Source organism: Saccopteryx bilineata, chromosome 3 (genome assembly GCF_036850765.1).
Source record: "Saccopteryx bilineata isolate mSacBil1 chromosome 3, mSacBil1_pri_phased_curated, whole genome shotgun sequence".
Classification (NCBI taxonomy): Eukaryota; Metazoa; Chordata; class Mammalia; order Chiroptera; family Emballonuridae; genus Saccopteryx; species Saccopteryx bilineata.
Genome location: NC_089492.1, coordinates 89,505,918 through 89,522,330, shown reverse-complemented (window position 1 = coordinate 89,522,330; position 16,413 = coordinate 89,505,918). Strand labels below are relative to the sequence as shown.

The 16,413-nt window shown below is 41.6% G+C and overlaps 1 protein-coding gene and 1 long non-coding RNA gene across 2 annotated transcripts in view; one reads left to right on the top strand and one right to left on the bottom strand.

Annotated features, from left to right (window-relative positions):
• The window catches only part of SRD5A2 (steroid 5 alpha-reductase 2), a 54,410-nt gene extending 51,050 nt beyond the window's left edge, over positions 1-3,360 (top strand). Inside the window, exon 5 of the mRNA XM_066266842.1 lies at positions 1,676-3,360. Within this exon, the coding sequence (XP_066122939.1) occupies positions 1,676-1,742 (67 nt within the window). The 3' untranslated portion in view covers positions 1,743-3,360. The remainder of the gene's footprint in view (positions 1-1,675) is intronic.
• Positions 3,116-15,752, bottom strand: LOC136330278 (uncharacterized). Its single transcript, XR_010730267.1, has 4 exons — positions 15,662-15,752; positions 15,508-15,556; positions 4,872-5,103; positions 3,116-3,233 (listed from the first exon to the last, which is right to left on the bottom strand). It is a non-coding gene; the product is annotated as an uncharacterized lncRNA (long non-coding RNA).
• Positions 15,753-16,413: the final 661 nt, after the last annotated feature.

Genomic DNA, 16,413 nt, shown 5'->3' with positions numbered 1-16,413 from the left:
GAATGGCTTTATTCTCTTAGACTTTATTGCTTCATAGTTACCAGGAGTGAATATATTCTACCATTCAATAGATTGTCTTTTTATTTTGTTGCTGGTTTTCTTTGCTCTACAAAGCTTTTTAGCTTGATGTAGTCCCATCTGTTTTTCTTTTGTTTCCCTTGCCTGAGGAGATATATCAGAAAAAATATTACTAAGAGAAATGTCTGAGATTTTACTGCTTATGTTTTGGAGTTTTATGGGTTTGAGTCTTACATTTAAGTATTTAATCCATTTTGAGTTTGTTCTTATACATGGTGTAAGAAGGTGGTCTAGTTTCATTTTTTTGTGTATCTGTCCAATTTTCCCAACACCATTTATTGAATAGACTGTCTTCATCCCATTGTATGTTCTTGCCTCCTTTGTCAAATATTAATTGACCATATAGGCATGGGTTTATTTCTGGGCTCCTTATTCTGTCCTATATGCCTGTCGTTATGCTAGTACCATGCTGTTTTGATTACTATGGCCTTGTATGCTTTTAAATCAAGTAGTGTGACTCAACTTTGGTGGTAAAAGACCTGTACTGAGAAAATTATGAGACACAGAAAGAAGAAATGGAAGAAGATACAATTAAATGGAAGCATATACCATGCTCATGGATAGGAAGAATTAACATTGTTAAAAATGTCCATACTATCCAAAGCAATCTGTAGATTCAGTGCAATTCCTATCAAAATACCAATGCTGTATTTCATAAAACTAGAACAAATAATCTAAAAATGTATATGGAATCTCATAAAAGACCCTGACTAGCCACAGAAATCTTGAGAAAGGAGAACAAAGTTGGAGGAACCATGCCACCTGATCTCTCCCTGGTCTGGAGACAGAAGTCTGAAATCAAGGTGTGTGCAGGGCCATGCATGCTTCTCTCTGATGGTCTGGGGAAGAATCCTTCTTTGCCTTTTCCTAGCTTTCGGTGGAGGCCAGCAATTCTTGGTGTTCCGTGACTGACAGCTGCATCACTGAAATCTCCGCTCTGTGTTCATATGGCCTTCTCCCCTACATATCTCTGTCTCTGTGTCTTTTCTCCCCTTCTTATGAGACATCAGTCATATTGGATTAAGGGTTCACCCTGCTCCATTATGACCTCATTTTCATTTAATAAGTTATATTTATAATGACCCTGTTTCCAAAGTAAGGTCACATTCTCACATACTAGGAGTTCAGCATACATTTTGTGATGACACAATTCAACCCATAACACAAAGTAATATTTTCTTGAAGGTATATATCCCTGGGAACATTTTTTTGGCGTTAACTTTGCCCACAGCCTTTTGGGTCTCTATTTCCCTACATTTCTCAGGTGAATCCATGGAGCACATCTTTCTGGTCCTTACATTCTTTTTTTATTGTGATAAAATATACCTGACAACATTTACTGTTTTCAGTACACAATTCAGTGGCATTAGGTACAGTCATAATCTCGTGCAACCATCACTGCTGCACTCTGGTTGTTGACATTTTCCAACATTTGTAAGAGCAGGATGCAGGAAGGAGAAAGAAGATGGACAAATGTCCAGTGGGAAGAATCGGGCCCTGAATAAGTGTAGGTTGATTTACAAGAAGGATTTCAGGCACAACAAACCTTAACCATTGACCATTGCTTGATTATAATAATTTGTTTCTTGTCTTTTAGGTTCTACCTCAAGATCTTTGAGGACTACCCCAAAATTCGGAAAGTCCTCATTCCATTTATCTTTTAAAGAAACCAACTAAACAAAGGAACAAAGCTCCCAAAATGCTGTTGAAAATCACCAGGCTGCATAACCTGTAACCTTTAAAGTTCACATATATATGCTATAATAGTTTGTGTATACACAATAGTAGGCCTTTTGTGTTCTTCCAGCTGGCCTGGAGCGTCTGTCTGATACCCACTTAGTCTGTACTCTCACCTACCCAGGGGTCTCTATCTTTGAAGCTTCTACAAGACCCTTAGCTATTCCTCCTAGAAAGTGCAGAGCTTCCCCACATATTTTTATTCATGTGATCTAAGTACATGTAGCTTTATACATGCTCTATATCAATGTAAGAGAACGCTGTAGTCAAGAAAGTTGGGTTGAGGGCAGTGTTTATAGAACTAATTAAAAGATACATATTCTATACCCATACAAAGAGTAGCAGAGATTTAAATTCTGAAATTGCACAGCCCCACAGAGCAAATCTGTGAAATGAAAACTCAGTCACATCTTCATTTTCCTTAGTTAATTATGAAAAATAGGAAATGATTAGGTAGACTTTGAACAGAGGAAGCCCTCTCTTCAGATTGCTGAAAATGCAACCATCCATTGACCCCATTTCAAATTTGTGCGTTGTCTCAGTGCCTCTGTCTTTCTGAAGATTTCATAACCTCTGGTGGGGATAGCATAGCCTCACCCAGAGAACTGCTATGGGTTTTACTGAAGCTTCTAATGATCTCTAAGAAAACGGCATGACCATGCATGGCTACAGAGAGAGGAAAGAAGTGTTTTAGAGTGGCTACTGTGAACTCTTTTATCCTAGGAAACTGGTGGAAATACCCAAATAACGAGCAAGCATCAGATAAAGAGATGATGACAGTCAGATGCTGCTTGGCCCAATGAGGTGTCTACAGTGACAGTGAAGCTGATCAGAAGAACCCAGCAACTTTCCTCTCCTGGAATCTTCACCACTGTTCCCAGGATCTGATCAGGAAGGTGTGTCTTGAACATCAGTCCTCAAAGGGCCCAGAACAGAAGCTGAACGCTGTAACCAGAGGGAGGAATCTGGACAGAAAAACTGTTTCTTGGGGCTCAGACAGTGATTTACTCAGTTTGATTCTCTCTCTCTCTTTTTACATTCAATGTTTCCAAATTTTAAAAATGAGGTTTCTATTTTCTAGTTTTCTTTAAAAAGTTGGAAGATCTGGGCTCACGAAGCCTGCTAAAACCTGGGACTGATCAGCTGGTCTGCACTAGAGTTTGCAACCCCCGTGGAGGGGCCCACCCTGGCCCGGTGCTGAGACATTGTGCTCTGGGAGGAAGGGGATGAACGCTTGTAATCAGAATGTATAAGCTACTTGTCTCTTTGACCTACCTTTGTAACAAGCATTGGTGATATTGAGCAACTTCTTTTGAGAAATGAGCACCAGTATTATATCAGACGCAGTGCTAAGTGCAGAAATTCCCCGTGCAAGACACACAGAGAACTTTGTAAAGATCCGAGGATGATGTAGATTACTGAAAAACACAAATCATAATCAAATGTATAAGTGTTTTTGCTGTTCATTTAATACCTCCTGAATCATGGATGTTAACTAACTTTCCTTGAATTAAAAGACCCCTGGACTCATTAAGATTTCTATAAGGCTTTGGGCTGTGGTTTTTTTGTTTGTTTTCTTTTCTCATATGTTTTTTTTTTTTTTTAGTGTTGCCTTTTCTCTCTTTGTTCTGCCAACTTGAAATTAGGGTCTTGGAACTGAAACTAAAAAAGAAGAAGGATTTACAGAGCTTCTCCACCACCGTTCAGAGCTCCACTCCAAGGAGGTGCATTAAAGGTGCAGGGAAATGTGCTAAGGTTGGGCGCCACCCCTAATGTTCAGGGGGACACAGGAGCGGAGACACACTCCTTGAAATGGTTTTTAAAATATAGCTGGGGCTCTGTGACTTCCATTTCTCACCATGACACTGAAAACTACCTTTCTTTAACCCTTCATTTGATAAAATGAAGGTGTGGTAGAGATCTCAGTGTAGTAGAGATACAGTAGATATTTGTGTTCAGTTTGGAAAAGGTTTTAAGTCATAAATCACCCTTATCCTCAATATAATAAGCCACATTAGCTCCACTGTATTCTGAAGAAGAAAAGACCACTAATGAGAAATTTGCAATTAAACAGTGATTTTGGTGGTTTAAGCCCTTTCAGGAACAAATAAATAAAACTATGATTTACTGCCCTGTAGTTATGCAATGGCCTCCCTGACTTTCTGTGGGACCTGTGGCATCTCACCAAGAAGCAAGGGGGAAAGCTCTTGGCACATGAAGGGAGGGACTCATGAAGAGTCATTTCCTTTCTTGCCTGGACTTTTAATTCTCTAAAGGGCTGTGAGCTGAGATCCAGGCATGGCAGATAAGCAGGGTAACACTAAATGTAAAGCAAACCCTTCTAGAGGAAGCTGTTGATTGTTTTATAGCCTCTGCACTATGCCATGATAAAAGAAGAGGCATGGCGCCAGACGGTGATGTGGGTGGGTGCTCGGGAGGTTTAATAGCCATTGAGTGCGTTTAATATCTAAGAAAGAGATTTTCTCTTTCTCTTTATAAGTCTGCTGAGCTGTGACCTTGAAAGGTTCTATATTTTTTGTATTGTTTCTCATTTCTTCCCACCAACCACAGCCTGGGATTTGGATGAATGAAATATGTTGTTGGGGAAGGTTAAATAATATGTACTAAGCTGTGTTGGTTCCTTTCGTCCCAACCTTCTTAGGTTCAGGGTTTGGCTGTGCTCAGCATAGTCGGGGTCTAGGTGAAGGATACCTGATACTCCCTCCCACCTGGCAGGCTGGCTGAGAGGAGGAGAACGGAGGGAGGGAGCAGAAGGAGGGGGGACTTATGTGGGAGTGGAGAGATGGGGTGGGGGAGAGTTGACAAGGAGGAGAAGCAGAGGGCCTTGGGAGGCAGGGCCCCTCCTGACACAGGGCGCTCGTCCCCTTCTCCACGTGTGCAAGTTCGATCACTTCATCATCCAAAGGAAGGTAGTCCCCCAGAGCGAGAGAATAAGCTCTTCTTGTTTTCCATAAGGGAAGCGCCGAGTTTTTGAAACACAAGCCAGATGGCTGTGCCTTGCAATAAATAACTTAATTGTATTTATGTCCTCTCACCTCATAAAGATGGTTTTAAGTCTCTGCATCAGTGACACATGTGAGAAAGAGTTGAAGGAATTGTTCTGAGAAGTGTGTGCAGAGTTCAAGTTCCGTGAGGCCAATGCGGGATGAGAGCACCCAGAGTAAGAAGCACCCGCCAGGGTTTCCCTGTGGTCTGTGCTCGCTTTTACTCCAGAGGCTCCGCGGTACCAAGTCTTCCTCACAGGGATGTAGCTTTTTTCAGCACTGACTAGAAAGCAAATACATACTGTAAGATCAGTTACATTCAATTAATTCATTAGTACATTAATTCCTTTAGTTAATTAATTCATTAAAATAAGGTTCTTCCACTATATATAGAGGTATAAGCTTGAATATAAAATGTGTTACGTTAAAGATGCATATTGGGCCCTGGCCGGTTGGCTCAGCGGTAGAGCGTCGGCCTAGCGTGCGGAGGACCCGGGTTCGATTCCCGGCCAGGGCACACAGGAGAAGCGCCCATTTGCTTCTCCACCCCTCCGCCGCGCTTTCCTCTCTGTCTCTCTCTTCCCCTCCCGCAGCCAAGGCTCCATTGGAGCAAAGATGGCCCGGGCGCTGGGGATGGCTCTGTGGCCTCTGCCTCAGGCGCTAGAGTGGCTCTGGTCGCAACATGGCGACGCCCAGGATGGGCAGAGCATCGCCCCCTGGTGGGCAGAGCGTCGCCCCTGGTGGGCGTGCCGGGTGGATCCCGGTCGGGCGCATGCGGGAGTCTGTCTGACTGTCTCTCCCTGTTTCCAGCTTCAGAAAAATGAAAAAAAAAAAAAGATGTATATTGCATAAATTCTAGAGCAACAGCTTAAAAAATATATAAATAATAAACTAATAGCAGAAAAGAAAAGGAATCATAAAAAAACTACTCAACCCCCAAATAATTAAGGAAAAGAAGAAGAAATGAGCAAAGAGAGGAGAGGGGAAACAGAGAATAGTGAAATATATAGTAAATGTAAATTCAACCATATCAATAATTAGTGACCTGTAAGTGGTATAAGCATGCCAGTGAAAAGGCAGAAATTCTCAGACTGGATAAAAACGCAAGATCCAACTTTATGCTATATACGAAAAACATGCTGTAAATACAAACACTCAGATTAAAAGTAAGTGGATGTTTTCATATCATATAAAAACATTAGTTAAAAGAATCTGGAATGGCTGTATTTGTATCAAAGTAGATTTTAGATCAAGAACTATAAGTGATAGAGACGTTGCATCATGATGAAGAAGCCAGTTCTCAAGAAGATAATCCTAAATTTGTATGCACCAAATAACAGACTTTCAAAATATATAAGGCAAACATTTATATGTCTAACAGGAGAAATAATATTCATAATTGTAGTTCAATTTCAGTGCTCCTGTCTGTGAATATTCCCCATACGCTTTCAAATAACCTATATGTCTAAGAAGAAATCACAAGATGAATTAGAAAATATTTTGAGTCAAAGGAAAATAAAAAGCATGAGGTATCAAAAACAATTTATGACTTTGGATGTCCACAACTAATCATGATGTAGTAATTAGGACTATGTTTACAACTAAGGTACCAGAAAAATATATGAAACAATGTTCATATGTTAAATAACAGATGGTGCATGAAAGTAGTTTCTGTGCAAAAGGAAATAAAGAACCTGAGCTGACAATTTCCTCAATGTATTAAATACAGAACGTTTCCAAGCCACAGCACAGGGAAGGAAACCCGAACAGAGCTAGCTGATGGTCTCCCTGAGTTGATAAAACAAAGGTGAGGATTTGAGAACACCAAGAAAGCTAGAATGCTGAGAATCTGGACAAGCTGGGGAAGGGTTTAGAGAGGCATTTACTTAAACTGGGTCCTTATTATGTCCATTATAAAACTAGAGATAAAATTCAAAGATGAATAAAACTCCCAATATATCAAAATAAAAATTTAGGATAGAAAAATTTAAAAGATGAAAAGCCCTGAATCCTTCTGTACAGTAGTCCTTTGGCCTCTGGGGACTGTCTAATCCTTCTCTGGTCTTCTCAATTCAGCTGATGCCTACTCTTCCACAAATGAAGCATTCCTTTTCCCAGATTGAAGGTGCTAGGAATACTCTACCCCCCCCCCCCCCCACACACACACACTTGGCTACTAGCAGAATTATTAGCAGAGCATAATGTGGCTGGAATGCCATCATCCTTTGTAAATAGTTCTAATGCACTCTCTTCTCCATTCTAAGAGTCTTAGAAATATGTTAAGTAAAAGCAGATATGTTCTGTCCTGTATCAGTTTACTGATTATTTTTTAGCCTGTAAGAATGGTAGGAAAAACCTAGACGCTTGGTTATCTCTGAAGACAAGTCATATCAAACTTTTCATCCATTAAGCAAACCTGTATTGAGATAATTGGCTAGCCACATGCAGGAGAATGGACAGGAGCCCCTATCTCACACAATAAACAAAGGTTAACTCAAAGTGAACCATAAAGCTATATATAAGAGCTGAAACGATAAAACTCCTAGAAGCAAACAGAGAAATAAATATGTGTGATGTTGGCTTAGACAAAGATTTAAGTTATGACAGCAAAAGCACAGCAATAAAAGGAGGATTGGCAGGTTAGACTTTATCAAAATTGAAAACTTTGTACTTCAAAGGACACCAGTGAGAAAGTAAAATGACAACCCATGGACTGCGAGAAAAATATTTACAAATCATATATCTGATAAGGGACTTATATCCGGAATATGAAAAGAACTCTTACAACTCAATAATAAAAAGACAAATAACCCAGTTAAAAAACAGACAAAGAATTTGAATAGACATTTCTTCAAATAATATACACAAATGTCCAATAAGGATATAAAAAAGATGCTCAACATCATTAATCATTAAGGAAATGCATATCACAACCTCAATGAGGTGCCACTTGACCAACCAGAACGGCTATAATAAAAAAGACAGGCGATAACAAGGGTCAGTGAGGATGTGAAACAATCAGAACTCTCATGCATTGCTGGTGGGAACATAAAATGGTGCAGCATCTTTGGAAAACAGTTTGGCAGTTTCTGAAAATGTCAACTATAGGGTTACCCTCTAATCTGGCAATTCTATGTATCTATCTGCTTTTAGTTGGGTTAAAGCACCAAGTGACCTGAAATAACAATTAAATATCTCTTGGCAGGGATTAGTTTGTCTGCCAGAGCTCCTGTCATAAGGCAGAGAGCACACTAAAGGTATGAAAGCAGAGGTGAGAGACTGAGCAGTGCCTGGAGTGCCCTCTGGTGGGAACTGCTTGAATGTGCAGAAGGGGTGGTGGAAACCAGCGTTGGGATGAGAGAGAACTCGGCACCGCAGGGACTGGGGAGAGAAGCCAAAAAGGAAATAAAAAGTAAACTTCAAGGGAGAAAGATTTCATTAGTCTTAAGGAAGACAACAAATCTGCCTGTGAGTTCCCCATAACTGGAATGTTCTAGAAGAGTGCAAGATGATTTGTTGGGAACTGTCAGGTTGAATGTCTTTAAACAGCATTACAAAGAAATTAAAGAAGAAACAGTCTTCTATCTATATCCCTATATTTACTCCGAGTTTTCTGTGGTATCATTTACCTTTAGCCTAAAGAACTCACAGTAACATATCTTATAGTGCAAGTATGGTGGCAGTGAATCCCTTAGCTTTCCATTATTTGAGAAGATCTTTCTTGAAAGATATTTTTGCAAGATACACAATTACAGGGTTTTTTTTTGGGGGGGGGGTGTCAGTGTTTTAAAGATGTTTCACTGTATGCCTACCTCCTTGGTTTTGGAGGATAAAATGTGACCATTCAAATTGTTGTTGAACCTAATGAGTCGTTTTCTCAGAAATGAGGATCTTGTCATTTTCTCTGTTTTTGGTTTTCAACTGTTTGAGCATGGTGTTTCTAGGAATACTTCTCTTCAAATTTGTTCTGTTTCTTGCTTATGGAACCATGAAATCTGTAAATTTGGGGCCATTATTTTTTCAAACACTTTTTCTGCCTTCTTTTCTTTCTTTCCTCCTTCTCTAACTACATTTACATGTGTGTAAGACCTTGTGAAATAGTTTCACATATGCACAAGGCTATGGTCACTTTTTTCTTGTTCAGATTGTATACTTTTACTGATCCATCTTCAAGTTACTGCGTTCAGAGGAAAGCCGCAAAAAATAGAAACTCACTGTGTTCCATTGTGTCCCTTGCTGCCAATTTTTCTCCTTCAAAAAAAAAAATCCTACTTTTGTTTTCTGTAGAGTCTCAGGTAGTTGTTTTTGTAGTTTGTCTATATATTATAACTCTTATTGGTAGCAAGATGAGGTTTTTGTTTTTTACTTTTAAAAATATTTATTTAGCCTGATGGAGCAAGCATTTATATTTTACATTTTATTTTTTATTTTTAAGGTTGAATTTGTTGAGATGACATTAGTTCACAAAACCATACAGGTTTCAATTGTACAACTCAATAAAACATCATCTGCCCACCGCATCATGCGCCTACCACCACAAAGTCTCTGTCTGTTCCCATGTGCCCCTCCCCTTAGCCCACCTCCACCAAGCCCCGCCCCCTTTCCTTCTGGCTATCACACACTATTGTCTGTGTCTTTGTGTTATATATATATATGTTTTTTGGTTAATCCCTTTACCTTCTTCCTTTTTTTTTTTTTTCTTTTTTTCCATTTTTCTGAAGCTGGAAACAGGGAGAGACAGTCAGACAGACTCCCGCATGCGCCCGACCGGGATCCACCCGGCACGCCCACCATGGGCGACGCTCTGTCCACCAGGGGGCGATGCTCTGCCCATCCTGGGCGTCGCCATGTTGCGACCAGAGCCACTCTAGCGCCTGAGGCAGAGGCCACAGAGCCATCCCCAGCGCCCGGGCCATCTTTGCTCCAATGGAGCCTTGGCTGCGGGAGGGGACGAGAGAGACAGAGAGGAAAGCGCGGCGGAGGGGTGGAGAAGCAAATGGGCGCTTCTCCTGTGTGCCCTGGCCGGGATTCGAACCCGGGTCCTCCGCACGCTAGGCCGACGCTCTACCGCTGAGCCAACCGGCCAGGGCCCCCTTTACCTTCTTTCATCCAGTCCCTGAGCCCCCTCCCCTCTGACAGCTGTCAGTCTGTTCCATGTGACCCTGCTTCTTTTTCTATTTTGTCCATCAGTTCATTTTGTTCATTAGATTCAACAGATAAGTGAGATCATATGGTATTTGCCTTCCTCTGATTGACTTCTATCACTTAGCATAATAATCTCCAGGTTCATCCATGCTGTTGCAGAAGGTAAGATTTCTTTTTTATGGTCACATAGTATTCCATTGTGTAAATGTACCACTGCTTTTTTTATCCACTCATCTACTGATTGGCACTTGGGCTGTTTCCGGATTGTGGCTATTGTAAATAATGCTGCAATGAACATGGGGGTGTATATAGTCTTTTGAATTAGTGATTCGGGAAGATCGGGTTTTTAGGTGTTCATTTCCCAACATGGTAAGCAGAAACTAAGGGTATTATTTTACTTTGAAGTCAGTACAGATTTTATTTAACCTCTTACTATTTACACAGTCATATTCACAGAAAGTTCTTAACACATTAATGAGCACAATGAGTTAAAGTTTGTAAAGAAAATTAAAGAAAGGTTAAAAAATTTTCATAATAGCCTGATCAGGCAGTGGCACAGTGGATAGAGCATCAGACTGGGATGCAGAGGACCTAGGTTTGAAACCCTGAGGTGGCTGACTTGAGCGCGAACTCATCTGGCTTGAGCACAGCTCACCAGCTTGAGCCCAAGGCTGGTGGCTTGAGCAAGGGGTCACTTGCTCTGCTGTAGACCCCGGTCAAGGCACAAATGAGAAAGCAATCAATGAACAACTAAGGTGCTGCAATGAAGAAATGATGCTTCTTATCTCTCTTCCTTCCTGTCTGTCTGTCCGTATCTGTCCTTCTCTCTGTCCCTCTCTCTGTCACAAATAGAAAACCAAAAAAACAACTGTGCATAATATTATGCTTATTAATGAAGACAATAACATACATTTACAACATTTTTCATTGATTTAGTCTCAGTTAACTAGAACAATCTTGCTGACTTTCAATACCTTGCTTTCTTAGTAAAAAAAAAAAGACTTTATTAGCCTGTCCTGAAAGATACTCTACAGTGATGTGAGATGTTGGTTGTGTGGTTAAATGCATTTGGGATCTGTAGGATCAAACAAAGTTGAATAGGGTTCTTCTCTGCAGTATTTTTCAAAACTTGTAATATGCTAATATGAGATATAAATTTCCAAAAAGAGGACAAAATCAATATTATGGTACTTTTTTTTTTTTGCTTTTGTCTCAGGCTTTAATATGGTTCATCATACCACTGTAACTGATCTTGTCTTATTTAAAACTCTAATATTTTGTTCCTCATTGTTTTTTACACTAATTTGTTTTTTAAGTTCTGCATCAGAATATTATTCATCTTGATTACTGAGTTTTTTGGTGCCCCTGAAATTTTGTGAGAGCCTCCTTTTCCTCACTCCAGTCTCCGGAACTGATAGGGTTACAAATAAAGGTTTGTATTTCCTGAAGCATAAAATCAAACAAACTCATCAACTTATAGGACCTTTATGGCTTTAGCTCTTATCTATATGAATGTCTATCTCCTCTCTTTCTCTACTTGACTCCCTTCTTGTCGCAGAAATATTCTACACGGACTCCCCCCCTTCAAGCTTTGTTCATTTTCCACCCAAAACAGGACTGGCTTTCCCTCCCATTTCTTCTCTTCAGTGAATCCAAATTCTCCTTCAGCGTCCTGCTCAAGTCTCACTTGCTTGTTACAAGTGTCCCTGACCTCTGGAGGGAGGCCAGATGGGCTCCCTTTGCTGCTTTGCTGTTCATGCAATTCCCCATGGTCCCAGACAGTGTGTCTTGAATTACGGGCTCCCTAAAATAGTTCCTTGATCATGTTATGGGTTTATGTCTTGTTCCCAATGTGGTCCAGGGACCATGTCTCACATTTCTGTATCTTTTTATTTTATTTAATTAAAAAAAAATTTGTTTTTAGTGAGAGAAATAGGGACAGACAAGGACAGACATAGGGAGGGAGAGAGATGAGAGGCATTAACTCATTGTAGTGGCACTTTAGTTGTTCATTGATTATCCTCATATGTGCCTTGACCTGGGGGACTATAGCAGAGTGAGTGACCCCTTGCTCAAGCCTGTGATCTTGGGCTTCAAGCCAGCGACCATGGGATCATGTCTAGGATTCCTCGTTCAAGCCAGCGACACCACACTCTAGCTGGTGAGCCTGCATCAAGCTGGCAACCTTGTGGTTTTGAACCAGGGTCCTTAGCATCCCAGCTTGATGCTCTATACACTGCTTCTATCTTTTTAGCACAAAACATTGTGTGAAGTCATGCAGGGCTCAGTAACTGCTATTGATTTGATAGGCTGCTTCACAATTCCCTCAATTCACTTCTGTTCCCTTGACTCTTTGCTCTTCTCTTTTCCTTATCCACAAACCCATGAAGATCCATAATCTCAGGTTCACTTGGTTTCAGATTAAGTCTATATTCATCCCTTTTGAACTTGACTCTAAATTCTAGGTGTCAACACAAGACAAAGTTTGGAAGGACTTCCCCTAAGACCCTGGTTGGCAAACTGTGGCTTGTGAGCCACACGCGACTCTTTGGCCCCTGGAATGTGGCTCTTCCACACAATACCATGTGCGGGTGCTACCTCGATAAGGAATGTACCTACCTATATAGTTTAAGTTAAAAAAATTTGGCTGTCAAAAGAAATTTCAATCGTTGTACTGTTGATATTTGGCTCTGTTGACTAATGAGTTTGCCGACCACTGCGCCTAAGATATGTAAGTTCATGAACACTTTCCTGCAAATACGACTCAACTCACTGTGTGTAGATCAAATGCGGGGGGGCAGGGGGGGGGAGTCTGACTCTCAATCTGCCTCCCACAGGTGTAAACAGCAGAACTTTCCTTCCGGCAAAAGTAGGTATCTGATCAAGGAGATACCTGATGGAACAGTGGGTAGGGAGGTATGTGTTCTCACAACACGTGTCTTTATTCTCTAAGCATCAGTTGTTTCATCCTCTTCGCTGAGAACCTAAAACCATGCTCGCCTTTCTGCTCCTTACACTTATTTCTGTACTGAGTAACTTGCTGCCTTATCTGCTTAGAATATTGTAACCAGAAGGGAATAATGACTAAAAGGCTCTTTACAGTTTACTGAAGGTTTTTCCCAGCAAACAAACATCTGAAGTTTAGATGGGGAGCAAAGGGCTCTGGAACCAAGAGTTCTAATAAAGGGAGATCTGCTGTCATTCCTCTTGGGCGTCTTTTTATTAGGTTGGTCTTCCATGCCAGAAACAAAGCCCATGTTTTGTACAAAGAAAATCAGAATCGGTCGGACAACTCATCGATTTTCTGAGTCTTTCTGTTGATGGTCCATTGTATTAATGAGTGCCTTACTCTCCTGCAGCATGGAATAGTCTAATGCTAGTTTGCTAACTAACTGATCCTTTTGAAGGGGCAAGAGGCTGTCAAAGCTGATGATTCCTGGGATGGGGAGGAGAATAAACACCTTTGGGGAAGTTTGGATTGCTATTAGATGCTTGTCATGCTGTTTTTGTCCTCATGATGCCTGTATTGTAAAAGTAAAACAGGTCTGGGGACTGCAAATTCCTATGTCAGCTGCTTGTTCTCCTGAGCTGACCTTTGGCAAGCTCCTGGGGTCCTACAGGATTAGTCACCAGGGCCAGCACAGGCTCCCCAGGGAGGAAAAACTCCGGGCAAAAACATGGCCTTATTGCGTTTTTCCCCTTAAATACTCGGTAAGTTGCCTGGCCGGCAGACTTCAGACTGGGCTAATGTTGATACCAAAAGCAGAGGGGCCATTTGATCCCTCTGCTCTGGGCCACTCCGTTCTCAGCCTCCCAGGTGAGGAGGGATGAAGAGAGGTAAAATCAAGGGAATGGGTATCAGAGATTAAAGGAGGAAGGGATTTCCTGTTACCGTTGGGCTCAGAGGTCACCTAAGTCAATATATACGTGACCCTTGCTATGGTGTCCAAAGCTTCCCAGCTGGTCAGAGGACAGGATAGGGGGTTTCTAAACAAGAGGAAACACCAAAATGATATTACAAACCACCCAAAACAACTCACGGACGATAACTGCTGAAGCCTGAGAGAGATCAGTAGAAATACAGGGCTAGTGTCCTATGCTCTTATATATATACATAGAAGAAGAATTTCTTGATAATAAGGTAGCTATATTTTATCATCAGTTTTCTCAAATGCTCATATTTAAAAAAATAAAAGTATAATAAACCAAACTGTCTCAAGAAGAAAGAAGATTGAATAAATGAATAATAATAAACTCTAGGAGTAGGTAAAGCTGTTAAAACTGAGACTCAATGATTAAAAAGGTTACAGTGTTTGTAATAACTAGAGTCTATATATACACTAGTAGTGACCCTTATTTAAATGAGTTGCTCATTAAAAATTGCCCCACTCACAAAAGGGAAGACCTCCAGGTAGGTTTTCAGGGGACAGCTGATTTCCACCTCGGGACCTGGATGTAAAGTGGGAAGCTGCACAGCTCAGTTAATTAACAGAGAGCAGAGCAACCTTGACATCAAAACTATAGTCAGTTTATAAATATAGATACGAAAATCCCAAATAAAATGTTTGAGAAGTGTTTTTAGAAAGTCACACAGGTAGAAGAGGTGAGCTATAGAAGAAATGGGCTCAGGAAACAAGCAACAGAGGGTCATTGGAGCTTAGGGGAGGGAAGGAAGGAGGGAGGGAGGGAGGGATAGAGAGAAGGAGAGAGAGAGAGGCCAGGAAAGCGCACCTGGGGGAGGGGTGGGGAAAGATAGATATCTGCTCCTTACCCCGGCTCTTCTGCCTGGAGGGTATTTATCTGCAGGTCTCAGGAGAGGATCCCAATAGAATATTTAGCAGCTTTTCAGGTGTGTCCTTTTAGGGATTTTAGGGAATCTCCACTGATTGGGCGGCAATTCATCAGTGCAGCTGGTCCTGAAGTCAGCTGTGGTATTGCGTGTCTGGTTTTGCTGCTTTTCTGGGCCTGGAGCTGAACCTGAGACCCTGATGTTATCCCTAGTGGTGAGTGCTTAAGGGAGCGGTTGCACAAGGACCCTCATGGGAGTCGAACAAAGCTACTCTTTGGCCCCTTGCTCCTCCTCTAAGGGGGACTACTGCATGACTAGCCACACGCGGAGGAAGGAAAGTTAAAGGGAAAGCCTGAACCCAATGACCAGTGATACGCTAGTGGAGAAAAGATTACCGGGGGAATGAGATCCTTGTTTCCCTGTTGCTAGGCACCGGGGGCTTTCCACTCTGGAGACCTTTCGTGCCTGGCCTATCGCTCTTGCTCTGCTCACGTCTAACTGCCTACCATGTAACCTGAACTCATTATCCTCCTGTTCTACCCTGTCTTCCCGTGGTCACCATGTCCATGACCGATCTGGGACCTCAACTAACAGTTACTCCCTTTAACCCAGATGCGTGCCATCCAGTCTGCTGTTACTTTGCCGTGGTCCACACTACTGCCTATTTTTCTCCAACAATATATCTGGCACGATTTGCTTTATTTATTTATTCATTTATGTATGTATGTATGCACTTATTTATTTATATATTACCTGCATGGACTTTGTCACAAGGGGTGTCATAAATTTGTCTGGAAACATGCTGGGGATTTAAAAAACGTGGCAGAGTTATTCATTACAAATGCAAAAAATACACATACAATTGCAATAGTATAGAAAATGTGGGCTTTAGAAGGCTTCAGCTCACCCTTGAAGTAAAGGAAAATGAGGGAAGACAGGCTCCTGCGAGGAGAGACAGGTTCGTTTCAGTTTCTGTGTTGGCCACTCTCTTCCCCGCGGTTGTTAATGATAAACATGGCAGGTCAGCTGCCTGATTAGTCTGTGCTTGTAGAGCACTTAGAGCACATTTGGTTCAAGGACCATACTGAGACCCCACCCAAGCTAATGAATAAACTAACGAACAAAATAGAAGCAGACTCATAGATACAGAGACCAGATGGGCAGCTGTAAGAGGGGAGGAGGTTTGGGCATCTGGGTGAAAAAGGTGAAAAGATGAAGCAAAGAAATAAAACCAGACTGACGCAGACAACAGCACGGACATCACCAGAGGGAAAGGGGGTGGGGGAGGTAGAAGAGGGTAGAGACGGAAGAAATGGTGATGGACAGAGACTGGACTTGAGGCGCTGAATACACGCTGAATACAGAGTGCAGATGATGTGTTATAGAATTGTACACCTGAAACCTATATAATTTTATGCACCACTGTCATCCCAATAAATTCAATTAAAAAACAAGAAAGAAAATGAAGTCTAGTCCCCTACGAGTGACGACAGGTTCCTTCCGGTATCTGTGGAGGCTGCTCTTTGCCCTGTGGTTGTTCACTGTAAACATGCCAAATCAGCTGCCTGATTAGTCTGTGCTTGTTCAGCACGTAGAAGGAGCACTGAGAGCACGTTTGGTTCAAGGACCAGCGCCGAGACTGGTCAAGTCATATACCCG